Source organism: Macaca nemestrina, chromosome 18 (genome assembly GCF_043159975.1).
Source record: "Macaca nemestrina isolate mMacNem1 chromosome 18, mMacNem.hap1, whole genome shotgun sequence".
Taxonomy (NCBI): Eukaryota; Metazoa; Chordata; class Mammalia; order Primates; family Cercopithecidae; genus Macaca; species Macaca nemestrina.
The window spans coordinates 12,763,148-12,780,072 of record NC_092142.1 but is presented as its reverse complement, the minus strand read 5'-3'; the positions used below and the strand labels follow the sequence as shown (position 1 = coordinate 12,780,072).

The following is a 16,925-nucleotide window of genomic DNA, read 5'->3' as shown; positions in this document are numbered from 1 at the left end:
TTTGGGGAATCTCCTCTCCCCACTCTCAGACATGTGGTCAGGTGAGGTAAACGTCCACCCTGGGGCCAGTGGTGGTCACACGAACCAACCCAGGCCAGTCACAGAGTCCATCACCCAACCTCAAGGTGTAGGAAGAGGCTCGAGATCCAGGACAGACCAGTGAGACCCGCCCATCCAGACGGGCTGAGAACCTGGCGCTGCTGGGGTCATCCTGTCAACCCACAGACAGCTGGCCTGAGAGGGTCACCAAGCAGCAGATACAGGAGACGGCAGCAGGTTCCTGGTGGCAGGTCCAGCCATGCCCAAGGCCCGACCTACCACTGGACTTTTCAGATGCAATACAAGCCAACACATCTCCGTTTCTGCTCATGCAGTCCGAGCTGAGATTCCACAGCAGCCACAATACGAGCCTGACTGGCACGAAGAGGCCTAATGTATCCTCCTGCCCACAGAAAGCCACAGACTTCTTACATAAGGCCTCCGGGCAGTTACGATGTGGGTGTATGGAGGGCCATGGCTTCCTAATCATACTGTCCCACCACCAAGAGGCAAAGCACCACAGCATGACAAATGGGCGTCTTTCCACCCGGCTGTGATGTCCACCTGAAAACCAGGCACTCACCTGATACACGTGGAATGCATTTGCTGCCTTGCCCCGGAGAAACACGGAGGGGATCCAGACATTGATCAGCGCCCGGTTTGATCTATAACCAAAAGACAGAGAGACCAACATTGGACATTTTAACTTACAAAACAATAACAAATACAAAAGAGGCAAGGAGACAATTTTCTCCTCTACGAGGTATTATGCACAAGCAATTTATGACAACTTAACATCACACCTGATGGCAAGCTAAAGGACAAGTTTAAGTCTTATCACTGAGCCTGTGTCTCTCCCTCTCCATATATACACATACATACACACACACACACACACACACACACACACACACCCCTCCCCCGTACTCTGGAATGAGAAAGATCTCCCTTCAGTTCTTACGGAGTGATCTGGCCCATAATGTATCTGAACCTCAGTCTCCACATCTGAAAATGAAGATAATAACCGGAAGCCCCAAGGACGCGATCACAGGAGGTCACACAGCAATGCTCAGCGTTTCTGGAGTACCCAGCAGTCACGCTGCCTCCTTACTGAGCTGACTTTAGACCCTGAGCCCATTTTAAGATCAGACTCCACAAATGAGCTCAGGAGACCAACACTCATGGCAACAAGGGTGACAGCTGTTTAGGATGGGAGGAAGGAGGAACGAGAGAAAATGACAAGTTAGAAAACCAGGCTGATGGGTACAAATACCTCTCTTTCAACTTTTCCAAAAACACTGTGTATATAGGTCCAGTACACCGAGGTTTAAAGTCAAATGCAAAATAATTTACTGAGTACCTGCCATGAACGGTTCCATGCTTTTACCTATAGTAAAATCATTTATTTCTCACCTCACATGGGCTATTTGTAAGAGATACTTTGGTTTTGTGATTGTTTTGTCTTATGTGATGACTTTAAACTTAACTTGTAAGTCACTATCACATTTGTACCTGGCTGGATCCAAATTACACAGAGCTAATAAGCTGACTGTCCCTGAAACTTCAAGATCAATTGTAGTAATTATCAAAACGGCACTGCACCATTCTGGAAGGGCTGTAAGGTCCCAGCCTTCGCCTCTAATTAGAGCTGTTCCAGGGCTAAATGCTTTCTCCTGAGCTCTCCTTCTCTGTAAAGAGCAGCTCATAAAAACTCGCCAGCCTTCTGGGTTTGGAACACAATTTGAGACACCGGTGATGGAAGATTCCACGACTCAATGTTCTCACAACCTCTAGAGTAAAGACCATTTCATTTTCACAATGAAAATAACCCTTCAGGTAATGGGTCTCTCCTGAAACAGCATTTCTTCTCATCTCTGAGCTGAGAAGCCGACCTCCTTTGAGGGGTAAATTAAACCCCACTGACCACTTCCCCAGGGTTCAATGCAATTCGAACCTTGCAATTCTGAGCCATCAAAACTGGTTTGTGTATCTAATCACTTTCCTCCTGGAAAGGTCCCTGAAATTGTACTAGTGCCTAGAACATTCTCCTTTCATTTCTGTGTCAGGCTACAAAGGCAGAAATATAACTAGTACTCTGGTTTTTATTAACTTTTCTGGATTGGTGAGGACTGGACGACCTCCCAGGGTTAGAGCGAGGATACCCCAGTCTGGGTTAGATGGTTCTCTCTTTCAGTGCATTGACCACACTGTATCAGAATTGATTGTTTACGTGACCATCTCCCTCCTAGGTGTTAGTTCATTTGTTCATGCTTTTGTTCCTTCACTCATTCATTTAACAAGTATTTATTGAGAAGCTACTCTGGATACTGGAGATAGAGCAATAAAAAATGCAGACATAGCCCTTTCTTCATGGAGCATTCAGTTTTAACATGGGAGACAGACAAATCTCCGTAAAACTTACTCTGTTGTGGGCTGGGTACAGGGGCTCACACCTGTAATCACAGCACTTTGGGAGGCTGAGGTAGGCAGATCATCTGAGGTCAAGAGTTCGAGACTAGACTGGTCAAGATGGTGAAACCCTATCTCTACTAAAAATACAAAAATTAGCTGGGCATGGTGGCACGTGCCTATAGTCCCAGCTACTTGTGAGGTTGAGGCAGGAGAATCACTTGAACCTGGAGGCAGAGGTTGCAGCGAGCCGAGATCACACAACTGCACTCCAGCCTGGGCAACAGAGTGAAACTCCATCTCAAAAAAAAAAAAAATTTCTTTTTTTTTTTTTTTTAACTCTTTTGTGGTCAAGGAAGATACTTCGGATAATTTCAATTTTAAAAAATTTATTGAGACTGGTTTTGTGGCCTAACATATGGTCTTTCCTGGAAAGTTATGTGCACTTGAGAAGAATGTGCATTCCGCTATTTGGGGAATGTTCTATATAAGCCTGTTATATCTAATTGGTTTCTCATGTTGTTCAAATCCTCTGTCCCCTTACTGATCTCCTATCTAGTTATCCTATCCATTACTAAAAGTGGGGTACTGAGGTCAACTCTTATTGTAGAGCTGTTTGTTTCTCCTTTCATTTCTGTTGATTTTTTTACATCATATGTTCTGAAGCTTTGTTGTCAGGTGTAGATATGCCAACAGCTGTTACAGATAAATTATTTACTATTATTGTAAGTGCCATCAAGGAACACTGGATCTAAGGAGAGTGACTTCCAGGGCCTGCTTTGGTGTGGGACACCAGAGAAGGCTTCTTTGCAGAAGCAATGTTTGGGCCAGGCTTTAAGGGATAGTTAGACTTAGCCAAGTTGGGGAAGGGAGGTTGAGGATGAGAAATGGTGCTTCAGGCAGGAGAATGAACATTTGTGAAGAGCACTAAGTCTACACCAGCACTGCCTGGGTTTGAATCCCAGCTCAATTTCATCATCTGTGAGGTGATACCCATCTCTGAAGGTTGTTGTAGGGACTGAGTGGGTTAGAACAGTGTCCAGCACAGAGGCGATGCTGTGTACAAGTGGTTTAAGCGGGTAAAATAATAACCCTAAAGGGAGAAGACCAAGTGGGTTAGAGGAGTGGACCTGCCAGACTGGCTGATGCAGGGAGAGGAGTGGCAAAGGCCGGGGACGAAGCCAGAGATGAGTGAGGGCCTTCCTCGCAAGCTCCACGAAGGATTTCGGTCTCTATGATGAGAGGGGAATGGTGCCATTGCTCCCTCTGGATTTAGTGTAGATGAGTAAACTGGTTGGGGGAGGTTCCAAATCTCTGGGGAGAGACAACGTTGCCTGGATCAGGCAGAGACCACTTGAGGGCAGGGACCATGGTTAATTGATCCCCTCTATCAGGGACCTGCCTGCAGCAGGACCTGGGTGAATTCTTGCTTTAATAATGAGCGCTTCCAGCCTCGTGTCTGGGACTCCCCTCTGTGGCTCTCTCCTGTCTTCCCAGTTTCTTCCCACCGCTGCCCTCCACTGGACTGCCATTCCAGGAGCCTCTTCATGCTGTGCTCCCCCTTCCCACAAGCCCATGGCAGGCAAATTCACCTTTGATTTTCATTCGTCACCTCTCACCCAACCTCAGCCTCTCCACCCTATCAGCCTAACGGCCACCTCCACCCCCGACCTCAGCAGTTGCCCCATCACAAGTAGCCCTGTGATGCCCTCATGCCTTTCATAACCTCACTCTTACTGCCACCACAAGCCCTGCAAGGTTCGCATCAGGACCTTCACCTCACAGATTAGGAAAAGTGAGGCCCAGTGAGGTCAAATGGCTGGACTGATGCCTGAGATTTCAATGCAGGCCAGCCTGGTTCTGAAGAAATGCTCTTTCCAAGGCCCAGCCCTGCCTGCTCGAGAAGAGGCTTTTCTTCCCAAGGGGTGCTGAACCTTAAACTCACCAGAGCTGAATGAGAGAGGAGAGAACTTATCCCATTTCCTTTACCAGCCTAAAGGATCTATTTGTCCAAAGCCTAAGAAATCCTGAACAAAAATCAGCTGGGTGCAGTGGCTCCTGCCTGTAATCCCAGCACTTTGAGAGGCTGAGGTGGGTGGATCACCTGAGGTCAGGAGTTTGAGATGAGGCTGGTCAACAGGGTGAAACCCCATCTCTAGTAAAAAATACAAAAATTAGCCAGGTGTGGTGGTGTGTGCCTATAATCCCAGCTACTTGGAAGGCTGAGGCAGCAGAATCACTTGAACCTGGTGGGCAGAGGGTGCAATGAGCTGAGATCGTGCCACTGCACTCCAGCCTGGGCGACAGAGAGAGATTACATCTCAAAAAAAAAAATAGTCTGATGACCAACTAACCTCTCCCTAAGGGTGCTCAGTGGAGGTACCAAATTGAATCTAATCCAATCAAAAATCCAACCAAGGCACTGACTACTGTTGTTTCCAATAACCCAAGGGCCACACAGATAATACAACGAGTGAAGTCGGTCACTTCCAGGCAACAGCAAAGAGCGGGGACTGTGGTCAATTGGACAGCACATGCCCTATGCAAAGGGGACAGCTTTTACTCAGCTCCAGCAGACTGTGGCCTCATAGGGACAAACGTCTAATTTTTAAAGAAAATAAAGGAATTTTGTATTTTTATGTGATAGCTTCCAGCTTCTAAACGTCAGCCAGGAAAAAAAAAAAAAGTTTTTAAATATCCAAGGGGGAGATAAAACACATCTGAGGGCCAGACTGAGGCTGTAGGAGAACGACTCCTACTAGCTCTACAAGAACCACATCAACCTGGTGTGGGTCTGAACAGTAATTTCTGTTTCCCTCTGTGGTCTTCTGGGACAGAAGCCAACAACAGAGTCCAGTTTCCAAAGGATCCCTTGTGAGCACAGGCTATGGACTTACATTTCAAAATCCGACAAACTCTGGTCTTCGGACGTTTGACTCAAATCTCCAGGCACCTACCATCAGGAGAAGGGGGAGAGGGGAGAGAAAATGCACAATGGTTACCACGGTTTGCATAATCACAGACTAATTCTGCCTCTCAGAAATCCCTGAGTATTTCCTGTTCAGAATGAAGTGTAAAAGCAGTCACTGGAAAACAGTAAGAGACTGCGTGGAGGGATGGTTGGAGAGCATGTTGCAGCAATAAAAATATGCCACCATGAGAGATCTCAATTATCTTTAGGGACAAGGATAATCCTATCGAGATAATCACAGGCATGTAAGAGCATGTAATTTTGGAGCGGTAAAGGCCTAATTAGGATCTGAGATGCAAGTTATCTGAGGTGCAATGCAAAAAACATCCATTGTCACCATGATGAACATCGCACACACAGACACACCCAGTAGGTAAACACAGAAGGCCAAAGTCACCCCCACAAGGGCTCCATCCTTTCCCCTCGTAATGTATGAGCAATTTGAGGCAGCAGAATACGGCTTCTCCTTCTGACTCAGAAGGGCCATATGATGACTAGAGGAGAGAAACTAAACTGTGTGGCATGGTGGAGCCCACCAGCAGTACCGCTTAGGGGTCCTTACCACACACTGTGGAGGTGGGGGTGAGGGCAGGCAGGCATTCACAGGTACACGTGACCCCCAGTAAGCCACCCACCCTCAGCAACCCCTCAGATAGGAAACTGATTCTCACAGCTGTCACAAGAATTGCAATTATTATGTAAAGCAGACAGCAAAATGCCCAGTAGTGGTAGACGTTCAATAAATGTTGATATTTTTCTCATACCCAGGGAATGAGCTTCTTTTTTTGATCTGCTAGAAATTAAACTGGCTAGAATTTTAAGAAGGAGGATCAAGACTAAGAGAAACCAAGTGGAACAGAGAAGGGTGAGGGGTAGTGAAGGGAAAAAAGAGGACACTGACTGCACGCCTTTCACCTCTCGGGGTTCCCACACTACCCGCAATCCCCAGCAAGCTTCACAGTGAACTTGAGGACAGGTATTATTCTCCCCACTTTACAGATGAGGAAACCGAGGCTCAGGGAGGCTGTAAAACTTGCCCAAGGTCACACATTTAGGAAATGGATCTGTCCAACTTCAAAGCTTTTCTGCTATAAACCCTCAGCAAACAGGAAAAGTCAGCTAAAAGGTGAAAAAAGAAAGTAAGATTGAAGTAGTCTTGAAGGCTTCAAGAAGAAATGAAGAAACTGAAGGTTAGGACACATTAGAAGGCTCTCCTTCAATCAGCAGTGGAGGCTGGGTGAAGTGGCTCATGCCTGTAACTCCAACACTTTGGGAGGCCGAGGTGGGCAGATCGCTTGAGCCCAGGAGTTCAAGACGAGCCTGGGCAACACAGCAAGACCGTGTCTCTCCTAAAAATAATGGAAAAATACATTAGCCAGGCATGGTGGCACAAGCCTGTAGTCCCACCTACTCCAGAGGCTGACGTGGGAGCATCACTTGAGTCCTGCAGTTCAAGGCTGCAGTGACCTATGATCACACCACTGCACCCTAACCTGGGTGACAGAGCATGACCCTGTTTCAAAAAAAAAAAAATTAAGAGAATTTGTATTTTCTATTTTGAACTTTTCCGTACCTTCTACAATGAAGACATATTAACTGCATAATCATAAGCAGATATATATTAATTTAAGCGCATATCACATTATTAAGTAATCATATACCCTTTCCACCTCATCCCACTCCATGCGTGTCACTCAAATCCAGAAAGCAAGGTGGCAGAGACAGTGCCTTCCAAACAGTCATGCATCAGGGACGGAAAAGGGCAAAGAAAGGGTTCTAAAGCCATGTCACCTTCTAGACAACACCTATTCTCCCCTTTTACATCCATGTGGAGCCCAGTAGAAATGGCCAGGACACCAGGCGCAGTGGCTCAAGCCTGTAATTCCAGCACTTTGGGAGGCCGAGACGGGCAGATCACGAGGTCAGATCGAGACCATCCTGGCTAACACGGTGAAACCCCGTCTCTACTAAAAAAAAAAATACAAAAAACTAGCCGGGCGAGGTGGCAGGCGCCTGTAGTCCCAGCTACTTGGGAGGCTGAGGCAGGAGAATGGTGTAAACTGGGGAGGCGGAGCTTGCAGTGAGCTGAGATCCGGCCACTGCACTCCAGCCTGGGCGACAGAGTGAGACTCCGTCTCAGAAAAAAAAAAAAAAAAAAAAAAATGGCCAGGACGCCAGCAGGTCACTCCTCTTCTCTGGGTTTCCCCCTCAGCACTGAGGCTGGGAAAGGCTCTTCTGGACATGCTATGGGGATCAAGTGAGCAGGCTGGAGGGGGACTCACAGGCCATCAGGACACCAGCTCCACTGCTACACACAATCGCCACCGCCTTTAAATGCAGCCTCATTTCCAAATGGAAGTGAACAGAGTTTGCACCCATGAAACTCAATCACAAGAGCGTATTGCTGTATCTACCCCACAGAGCACAGGCAGAAGGCAACCAAAAGGACCAAGGTTAAACACAAGGCAGATTTTTTATGGACAGACATTAATCTACAATTATAGAAAACAAAGGGCTTCTTCAAAAATGACAAATTCTGGAACAAGGTATCTTTTGTGTAGGTAAAAGTTTCCCTTCAGGGGTGGTGATTTTCAGGGAACATTTTGAAGAGTGGATATGTGTACCCAGGAGTTGTTCAATCCTTCTGACTTAGAGGCTTTTCTTCTAATTACGTGGCATTATTGGGATCAGTAAACCAGGAGATTTTGTGTGCCTACATGAGTACCAGGGAGGCTGCTTGGAAAAAGAATCTGGGAACTTTCTAACCTCCATGGAACATAACTTGATAACAAGGCCAGGCACTGTAGCAAATGCATGATAATAATTAAAGGCCGAGCTTACTCAACATCAAATTTTGTCTTTTCTCACTGTTTTTCAAGACTGCAGCCAGATATTAGCTAGACTTGACAGCAGCCCTTTAGAGAGCTGATTTTATTTTATATTCTGGCAATAAAGAGTGTGGAGAAGAGATTATTTTGTAAGAAAAATCAACTTTCTACTGATACTGGCCACAAACATCCCTTGTGACTTCCTGAAGTCTGGGGAATCTTGGAGAACACATCCCTGGGATGCAGGCTTCTCTTTAGTTTACCCTCGATATGGGGCACAAAGCAGCCATCAGCAACATGGCTATCTCCATTCGCCTCTCCCTGACCCTGCAGAGAAGGCAGCTCACCCTATGCCTGTGGTCTGGGCACTCACACGGCAGTCTTCAGGTGCAAGGAAAGGCAGATCCTGTTACTAGAGCAACAGAGCAGCCAGGATTCCTGAATCATGCCGGAGCAAACACCCTTGGTGCTGTACACACAAGGATGTGAAATGGTAGATGAGACCAACGGGGAATCCACTTCTGGGCTGCATCAGCAAAGAAGTTTCCATCATCTCCCCTGACTCAGGATTTCCTGGGTTGTTGGGGGAGGTGGGGAGCAGGTACAGGCCAGGACAACAGCTTTCTCCCTAGTCATGAAACTCTGACCCCAGTGCCATGTGGAACTCTGACACAGGTCCACCCTGCCACTTTGACTGGCAAGTCCTCAAACCTGGGAAGACACTAGAGGTTCCGCCAAAAAGAATGAAAAGTATCCATTATGTGCTGAATAAATATTTATTTAAATAAAAAGGAAAGACAGAAGAGGGAGAGAAAAAGAAAATCAGCCAATTTGCCAGAGCCATAGAAAAAAAATTACACCTCCTCCCATTAGCACAATAAGGGTCCGGGTAAGGGGGCACTGAAGATGAACAGGGAACCCTTTCATCGTTGCAGCTGCCCTCACTTCTAGTCCTGAGGGGTGTGCAAGAATGACACCGCCACCACCAGTATCATCAAAGGCTGCCCACTCCACAAAGCTCTTCCACAGTGGGTGGGGAGAGGTGTGCTCCCGATTTCATGGGCAAGGACAAGAGAGATCACTGTAAATAAACACAGAGGAAGTAAAGATGTCAGGAGCCCAAACCAAATCTCAGTCTACTCAGCAGCCTCTCAGTGACTTCAGGTGCTCAGGCTTTCTCCAGGTGGAGAAGCCATACGAGGTATTCTGATCAAGAATCCCATCTGAGGTCCCGGTGGGCTGCCAGGACCAACTGCCAGACAAATGAGAGCGCTATCTTGGATGTCCAACTCAGTCAAGCCCTGGTCGACACCACATGATGCAGAAGAACCACCCAGCTGAGCTCAGTCAGCCCACAGAATCATGAGAGATTAAAAAATAGCCATTTTTTTTAAAGCCATCAGGTTTTGGGGTAGTTTCACATACAGCAATATATACTCCATAAAAGTAACTTGCCCAAGGTCATTTGGCTAGTAAGTAGAATAGGTGAAGTTCAAATGCAGGTGGTCTGGCTCCAGAGCCTACACTTCTAACTGCTAAGCTATACTGCCTCCCACTACAAAGTCTCCGTTCTTCACATCTTGCCTCTGGGATGCCCAGAAAATGAAGTAACCCTATTCATGCTCAAGAGCCTTAGCTGGTAAACGGACCTCTGATGGGTGAAGAAAGTCTGAAAGGGCTCAATAGCTCCAAAGTAGACATATACGATGTACAACTGGGTCTAAAACCTTGAGCCTCCTTAAAGCTTGGGGGTTTTCTGATTTTATTTTGCTGTTGCTGCTGCAGGATGACTTAGGAGGCTTTGCCCCTAGGAAGTCCCAGGTCCTTTTCCATCTCTGGGTACACAGGTCAGCCTCCAGACTCTGGGCCAAGTACCTAAGCTCTTAGGAACAGATGGAAATGCAGACGTTTTGCGTTCTAATCCTGGGTTTCCTCTGATGGTTTGAGAAGTCACTTGGCTTCCGTAAACCTTGATTTCTTCCTTATCTACCTCATGACAACCAGCCTCTGATTGCCCTATTCAAAAAAATCAGCAAAGGCAAGGGGAGTGGCCAGCATGTGTTGAACAATTATACGTGCCAAGGACTTCACGGTCTCACAGTAAATCCTCAAACAATCTGTGAAGCAAGTATTATTGTAAGCTACAGCTCCCTTCTCCTCTTCCTCAGCCTCTCTGTAAGGTTAGCTCTTCTCACCTGAGACTCAGCCAAAATATGAATTCCTAGGAGGCACCTTCCCAGACCACCAGAACTAAACAGTGTCTCCAATGCAACCCTCTACGTTTCACATTCCCCAGCCTGTAATGACTCCACGCTGGTTATCTGCAGATTGGAACTCTCCTTGTGAGCTCAGAGAGCTCTATATGTGCTTACCACACTCACCTGTTCACCATGACACACTGCAGCCTGGTCAAGAACCCAACACATGTAGGCACTGAATTAACACACTGAATGAATGAATGAATGAATGAATGAATGAATGAATGAAAAAACGAAGCATAAGATACACTATGTTTCCACCCTGAGATGCCAACAGATTTTTAGACTGCTTTGTAGCAAATTCAAAATCTTGATGCATGGGAAGGATAAGATAGTTTGGAGACAAAAGAAAGAATCAAAGAAAGAGAATCTTATTTTCTTCCTTCTAATTACCAGGTTCTCAGATTCACTGCTCCAAAGAAAAGCAACAAGGAAGATGCTATGGAGCCAGCAAATCTTTGTTCCAATCATGAAGAGACAGCCATAATTTGTTTTCCAGAGTCGCTTTCTCACTCATTCCTGTTTTCAAATAGCCTGCCCTTATGCAATTAGCTCTCCCTTTTTACTGCCAAAAAAAATGACAACTTTTCCATTCCACCAATGAGCTTGCTTTCTCATCTCATCTTTTAATAAGGAACATAATGGGAAATGGCACAGTTCTGTCTCTCAGCTTGGTTGGTCAAGCCAAGCAACAGGCTCAGGCCTGATGATATGATCATAAAGTCGGCCTGAGCTATCCATGCCCTTCATGACAAAGCCAGCCCAGTTCTGGAGCACTTTCAGGGTTCTCTGTTAGTTTTTTCATTTGATTTACAAACATACAACTAGAGGTATCATATCTCTGTGGTTTTTGTTTTGTTGTTTTTGTTCTCTGTTCTCTGTGGTTTTTAAAAACACGAGGTCAAGGACTCTTTACTAGGAGTAAAAACTTGGCAAATAAGAGCTTTAAAGAGTTTTTATTTTATCCTCTGGGCAGCCCTGAAACCTCACACAAACATAGACTATCACACTTCTGTGAATTAGTTTTTGACATATTTGTTTTTCCCAAAAGATAATGGGGGTGTCGAGGACAATATTCTCAGAGTCCAAGGTGGTAGGCAGGCACATCTGACTGCTCAGTGAATGTTCCCATTGGATGGACAGACAGGCAGAGGTAAAAATGGACAGATGGATGAATGAATGGCTGGAGTAGGGAAGGGGTTGGAGGCAAAGGGCATGGGGAAATAATTGAACTTACTAATTCACTAAGAATGGACATCTACTTTCTTTCCAAGAAATAAAGAGTGATGGACAACATAAGCACAGAGATAAGGATACAAAGACATTTGTTGCAACATCACTTAGGGTAGTAAAAGCCTGGAAACAAGGAATGAAATGGTGATATAAAATACAGCACAGTCACAGCCAGGCTGTGCAGTTACGAAAAGAACAGCAGTCATCCCCTCTAAGGAGGAGAAGATCTCTAAGATATAATGTCAAATTACAAAAGCTAGACACAAAACAATGTGTCAGGTGAACTACTATCCTCATGAAGAAGCAGCGTGTCGGGAGACACACGTGTCTATACGCAGGAACCATTTCTATAAAGACACATAAGAACCTGCTAGCCATGGATGCCTTTGAGGGATGGCACTGAGAAGCAAGTGTCAGAGGAGAGAGGAGCATTTATTCCTATCTGTAAAACTTTAGACCTTATAAATTTTTACCACGTACATGACTTGTTAACCTTTCAAAAAATCAACATAACAATCACGCAATTTTAAATCAAAAGAAAGAAACTATCATGTCTGTGGTGGAAAGAAAATCAGAACAGTGAATGCCTCGGGGAGAGTGGAGTGGAGAACACCAGGAAATGGCATGAAGGGCCATTCTGGGGTGATGGCAAAGTTCTACGTGCATACTGAAGTATTTTGGAAGAAACATGTACCGATAGCAGCAATTTACTATGAAATGCATCCCAAAAAAGATAAAATGGACAGATGAATGAATGAATGGCTGGATGGATGCATGCATAGATGGATGGATAAAAAAACGATGATAAAGTACAGCAAACTGTTAATGGTAGACTCTAAGTGGTAGGTATACAGGTGTTCACTGTAAAATTCTTTCATATAATTGCTTTTAAAATTTCAAGCAAAACGCTGGAAAGTTTTTGTTCCACCATGCTGGAACAACGACTGAATTATCTTTCTACTCTCTGTACAGAAAATGATGTAACAGTACTGTCTTCTAAACAGGCTATCAGAGTATGCAGTTTAAAAATGTAGGAGAAAACGGATCAGAGAAATGTGCCTGATGGTTGATTAATTAAACTATGATATTTGTCTGGATTCTGTGGTATTTGTGGTATGTATCAGCTGTTTACCAACGATAATTTGTAAGGCTGGGCATGGTGGCTCATGCTTATAATCCCAGTAACTCAGGAGGATTGCTTGAGCCCAGGAGACTAAGGCCAGTCTGGGCAACACAGGGAGACCCCATCTCTACAGAATATTTAAAAAGCAGCTGGACATGGTGGCATGCTCCTATAGTCCCAACTACTCATGAGGCTGAAGTGGAAGGATCGCCCGATCCCGGGAGGGAGAAGCTGCAGTGAGGCGTGACTGCGGCACTGCACCCCCGCCAGAGTGACAGAGTGAGACCCCATCTCTAAACAACAAATAAAGATAATCTGTTGTGATTTACTTCCTCATTCTAAATAAGTGTTTTTTTGTTGTTTTTTTTTTACTTTAAAGACTGAACAAGACTTAGGTCTGCCGGGCCTGAGCTCTGACTCAGTTGTGTGGCCGAGAATAAACCACTCCTCTTCTCTGGGCCTTACTTCCCTCCTGGAAAATGGGGACAATAGAAGCTTCCCTGGGTGGGGCTGTTGGGAAGCTCCAATAGGATCCTGCAAGAACCGCCCCAGCCCAGTACCTGGCGGAGAAACATTCTGGGCTCTGTGGAAACCCCACTGAGGGCACGGCGGTTTGGGTGTCGAGCAGCCCTCGCCCAGAGTGAGGGGCTGACTGCTCCATTCCACAAATGCACACTAGTTATGCCTATGTTTATTCCACAGATTTGCACTACATTCCACTCAGTAGTGAGACTCTCTGCAGGTGCCAGGGGGAGAGGAAGCCCCGGGGCTTGCGAAGCATACAATCCACCAGGAGAGACAGCCTCCACACAGCAGTCAGCACAATTCATTAGACAGTTAAGGCTGTGAAAAGTCCACGGAGGACAGGGATGGATGAGGCATTTGGGAGGAGCCTGAAGCATGAGGGAGATGAGAATGGCTTTGGTCTGTGCTCCAACGGGGGAAACCTCTGAGGGATTTAAGCAAGAGAGAGTCTGGTCCAGCTCACACTTCAGTCAGTCACTCTGGCTGCAGAGCAGAGATGGGAGACAAGAGGTGAACCGCCAGGAGGCTGCGCGCACGTGCATACACACACACAGACACACACACACACACCCCCCCCCCACACACACACCCCTGAACTGCACACAAGGGGTAACGTGCCAAACTCTCTGCCATCCCCTTTATATCAACAGACTTTTAAGAATCACCTATAAGAAAAGCACAGATCAACAACTGCCTAGCATCCCTCCAGGCTGAAGCTACCAATATAGAACTATTCTTAACTTTTGAGTTTTCAACCAGTTGGTGAAACACTCAGACTTACCGCAATGAGTGGAGAGTATTCAGCTAACCCAAACTTGTTCCCACTTCAGATGAGGGGAACGGTCTGAAGAGTAAATGAGCAGCCTTACAGTGGCTGGGGCCCTGGGCTGCAGGCTTCTCCTGCTTTGCCCCACATCTGTGGTGTTTTTAGCCTCTCCTCCCAGGTCCCAGGGTTTCTAGGAGATGTTTCAAGGCTCAGTGGCCAGAGCCCTTCCTGTGCTCTCCCTATTGACCCATGCCCCCTACTGAGTTGCGAAGGATGAGTTGCTCTTAAAGGGTTACACAAACATGATTTTTTTTAAGTTCAGCAAACATGGAACAAATGTTCTTGTATTAGTCTGTTCTCACACTGCTGATAAAGGTAATTATAAAAGAAAGAGTTTAACAGACTCACAGTTCCACATGGCTGGGGAGGCCGCACAATCATGGCAGAAAGAAAGAGCAAGTCACATCTTACATGGTGGCAGGCAGGAGAAGAACAAGAGCCAAGAGAAAGGGGAAACTCCTTATAAAACCCTCAGATCTCATGAGACTTAATCACTACCACGAGAACAGTACGGGAGAAACCGCCCCTGTGATTCCATTATCTCCCACCAGGTCCCCCCAACACATGGGAACTATGGGGGCTACAATTCAAGATGAGATGTGGGTGGGGACACACCCAAATCATATCAGTTCTCATGCACTATTTCATCCTTAACTCCTATTGAACAGCCAGGGAAACTGAGGCACAGATCAACCAGATGATGCCAAAGAAAGGCAGCTGTGCAAAACCGAGAATCTGAACTGGCTCGTGCTACTGTTACAGTAACATGGGGAGTGGATGTAGGATTTCCGAAGACACACTACAGTCCCAAGGAAAACTGTGATGTAAAAACTGGCCTGGGACCACCGAGCAGCATTTAACAGCACTGAGAGATATCAAGGATGTTTAAGCAGCAGGTCTGAGGAGCTCATCCTTACAGGCAGGAGCAGATTTAGATACACCTGGGTTGATCTGCTAGTGATGCCAGCCTGTAAGAACAACCAAAGGTACCTGCCTTTCCTGTTACCTTAAATGTCCTCTTGCAAAAAGAATATCCCTTACCAGCACTACATGCAAGTGTGTTACACCGAGAACCCTCCAGGGCAAGGACTCGTTCATTTCTGCATTTCTGGCACCTAAACCCAGTACCTCTCCAAACTCTACATCAGGGATCAGCAAACTATGGCTCCTGGGCCAAATCCAGCCTGTTTTTGTAAACGGAGTTTTATGGAAACACAGTCACACTCAACAGCCGGTTATGCATCATCTATGACCACTTTCAGGCTGCATCAGCAAAGTGGAGTCATGGCGAGAGAGACAGCATGACCCGCAGAGTCATGTACTATCTGGGCATTTATGGAAAATGTTTGCCAATTCCTAACTGATAGCTGGAAAGACGTAGAAAAATCATTTGTAATTTCAGGGAAATCTCATTTGTCTAGGTAGGGAGGAATAAATCTTTGATCTCCACAGCTTTAAAAAATGTCAGGGACTTGAGAATCAAACAAGGCCCCTGGCTCCGATAGAGAAGGAATGTCAAGACGTTAAGGAGTCAGACATTTATTTGCACCCACTCATGTCATTCTTTGAGTAACCTGTTTCCCATATTCTACAGAGGCTCAGAGAGGCTAAGTGATGTGCCCACAGACACAGCAAGAATTCAAAGCCAACTGTGGCTCAATCCCAATTTGTGCTCCTTCTATAACACCTGCTGTCTCCCCTAAAAGAAACATGGGTGCAGAAAAAGAATCCAGGCTCACCTCCTCTGAAAGAAGGGAGCCCTAAAGCTCGGCACCTGCAAAAGGTGGTGCCTCGAAAGGAAAGTGAAGATGCTCTGGCAATCCCAGCATGTGTATGACTGGGTCATTTGCTGTTAACCACACACGTGGACTGTATTTTTAACATTATAAGCACAATGATGATATCTGTGGATGAAAAGGCTCTGTGTTTGCTGCTAATTTGCAGATAAAAGCAAAACAACTCTGGAATATTTCCTCCAGGGTTCTTCCTTAGAGTTTAATTTCCACCAGTCACAAGAAAGAATGCCACATCCCGGAGGCTGCTTTAGGCATGGAGGCATGAAGATAGGGGAAGAATGTTCTCATAAAGCTCTTCACTGTTTAGTTTTGGCTACCAAGGTCTCCCGGAGAAGACACAGGGTCTTAACGTCAGATGGCTTAAGGTCAAGTAGACTCGGGCCTCAACACTTATTAACAGAAAATCTTGAGCCTCAGTTTCCTTATCTGTAAAAGAGGGCCAGTACTCACCCACTTGCAACGTCCTATTTGTAAAACACCTGGCATCCTGCCGGGTCCACAATAATAAACACTCAATAAAACAGCCTTTCTCACCCTCCCTCCCCAGTCCCTCCCTTTCACATCCCTGCACTAAAAAGATAACAAACGGCAAGGGGAGTGTAGCCAGCTTTGACCTGAGCCATCGTCCCCTCAGCTCAGCTTGGATGGGAACCTGTTCTCCACTTCTGAGACGCCAGCATTTCTCCTCATCGCTCTCCCAAGGCTCGAGTGCTATTCCAAGTAGACCGGTGCTGCAGCCCTGGGAAGAATGGGGCACCAGAGCAAGCTGCAGCCTTCTCTCTCGGCCTCTCCTAGGCCATTCGGTTGTGTGATGAGGAACAAAGAGAACTGCTGCAGCCAGCTTCCCTCCCAGTCAGTGCCGAGGCAGCAGGAATGGAATCGCTAACTCGGTTTTAATGGATCAGTAATGGGAATCT

The 16,925-nt window shown here is 46.2% G+C and overlaps 1 protein-coding gene across 5 annotated transcripts in view; it reads right to left on the bottom strand.

The window, feature by feature from the left end:
• The window catches only part of LOC105467916 (sorting nexin 29), a 590,024-nt gene that overhangs the window by 172,525 nt on the left and 400,574 nt on the right, over positions 1 to 16,925 (bottom strand). For all 5 annotated transcript variants that reach the window (XR_011616096.1, XM_071083656.1, XM_071083660.1 and 2 more), the window contains 2 exons: positions 5,346 to 5,401; positions 623 to 704 (listed from right to left, as the gene is read on the bottom strand). Coding sequence is in view for 4 of the 5 variants with exons in the window: in XM_071083656.1 (XP_070939757.1) it covers positions 623 to 704; positions 5,346 to 5,401 (138 nt within the window). In the remaining variant the exon portion in view is untranslated. The remainder of the gene's footprint in view (positions 1 to 622; positions 705 to 5,345; positions 5,402 to 16,925) is intronic.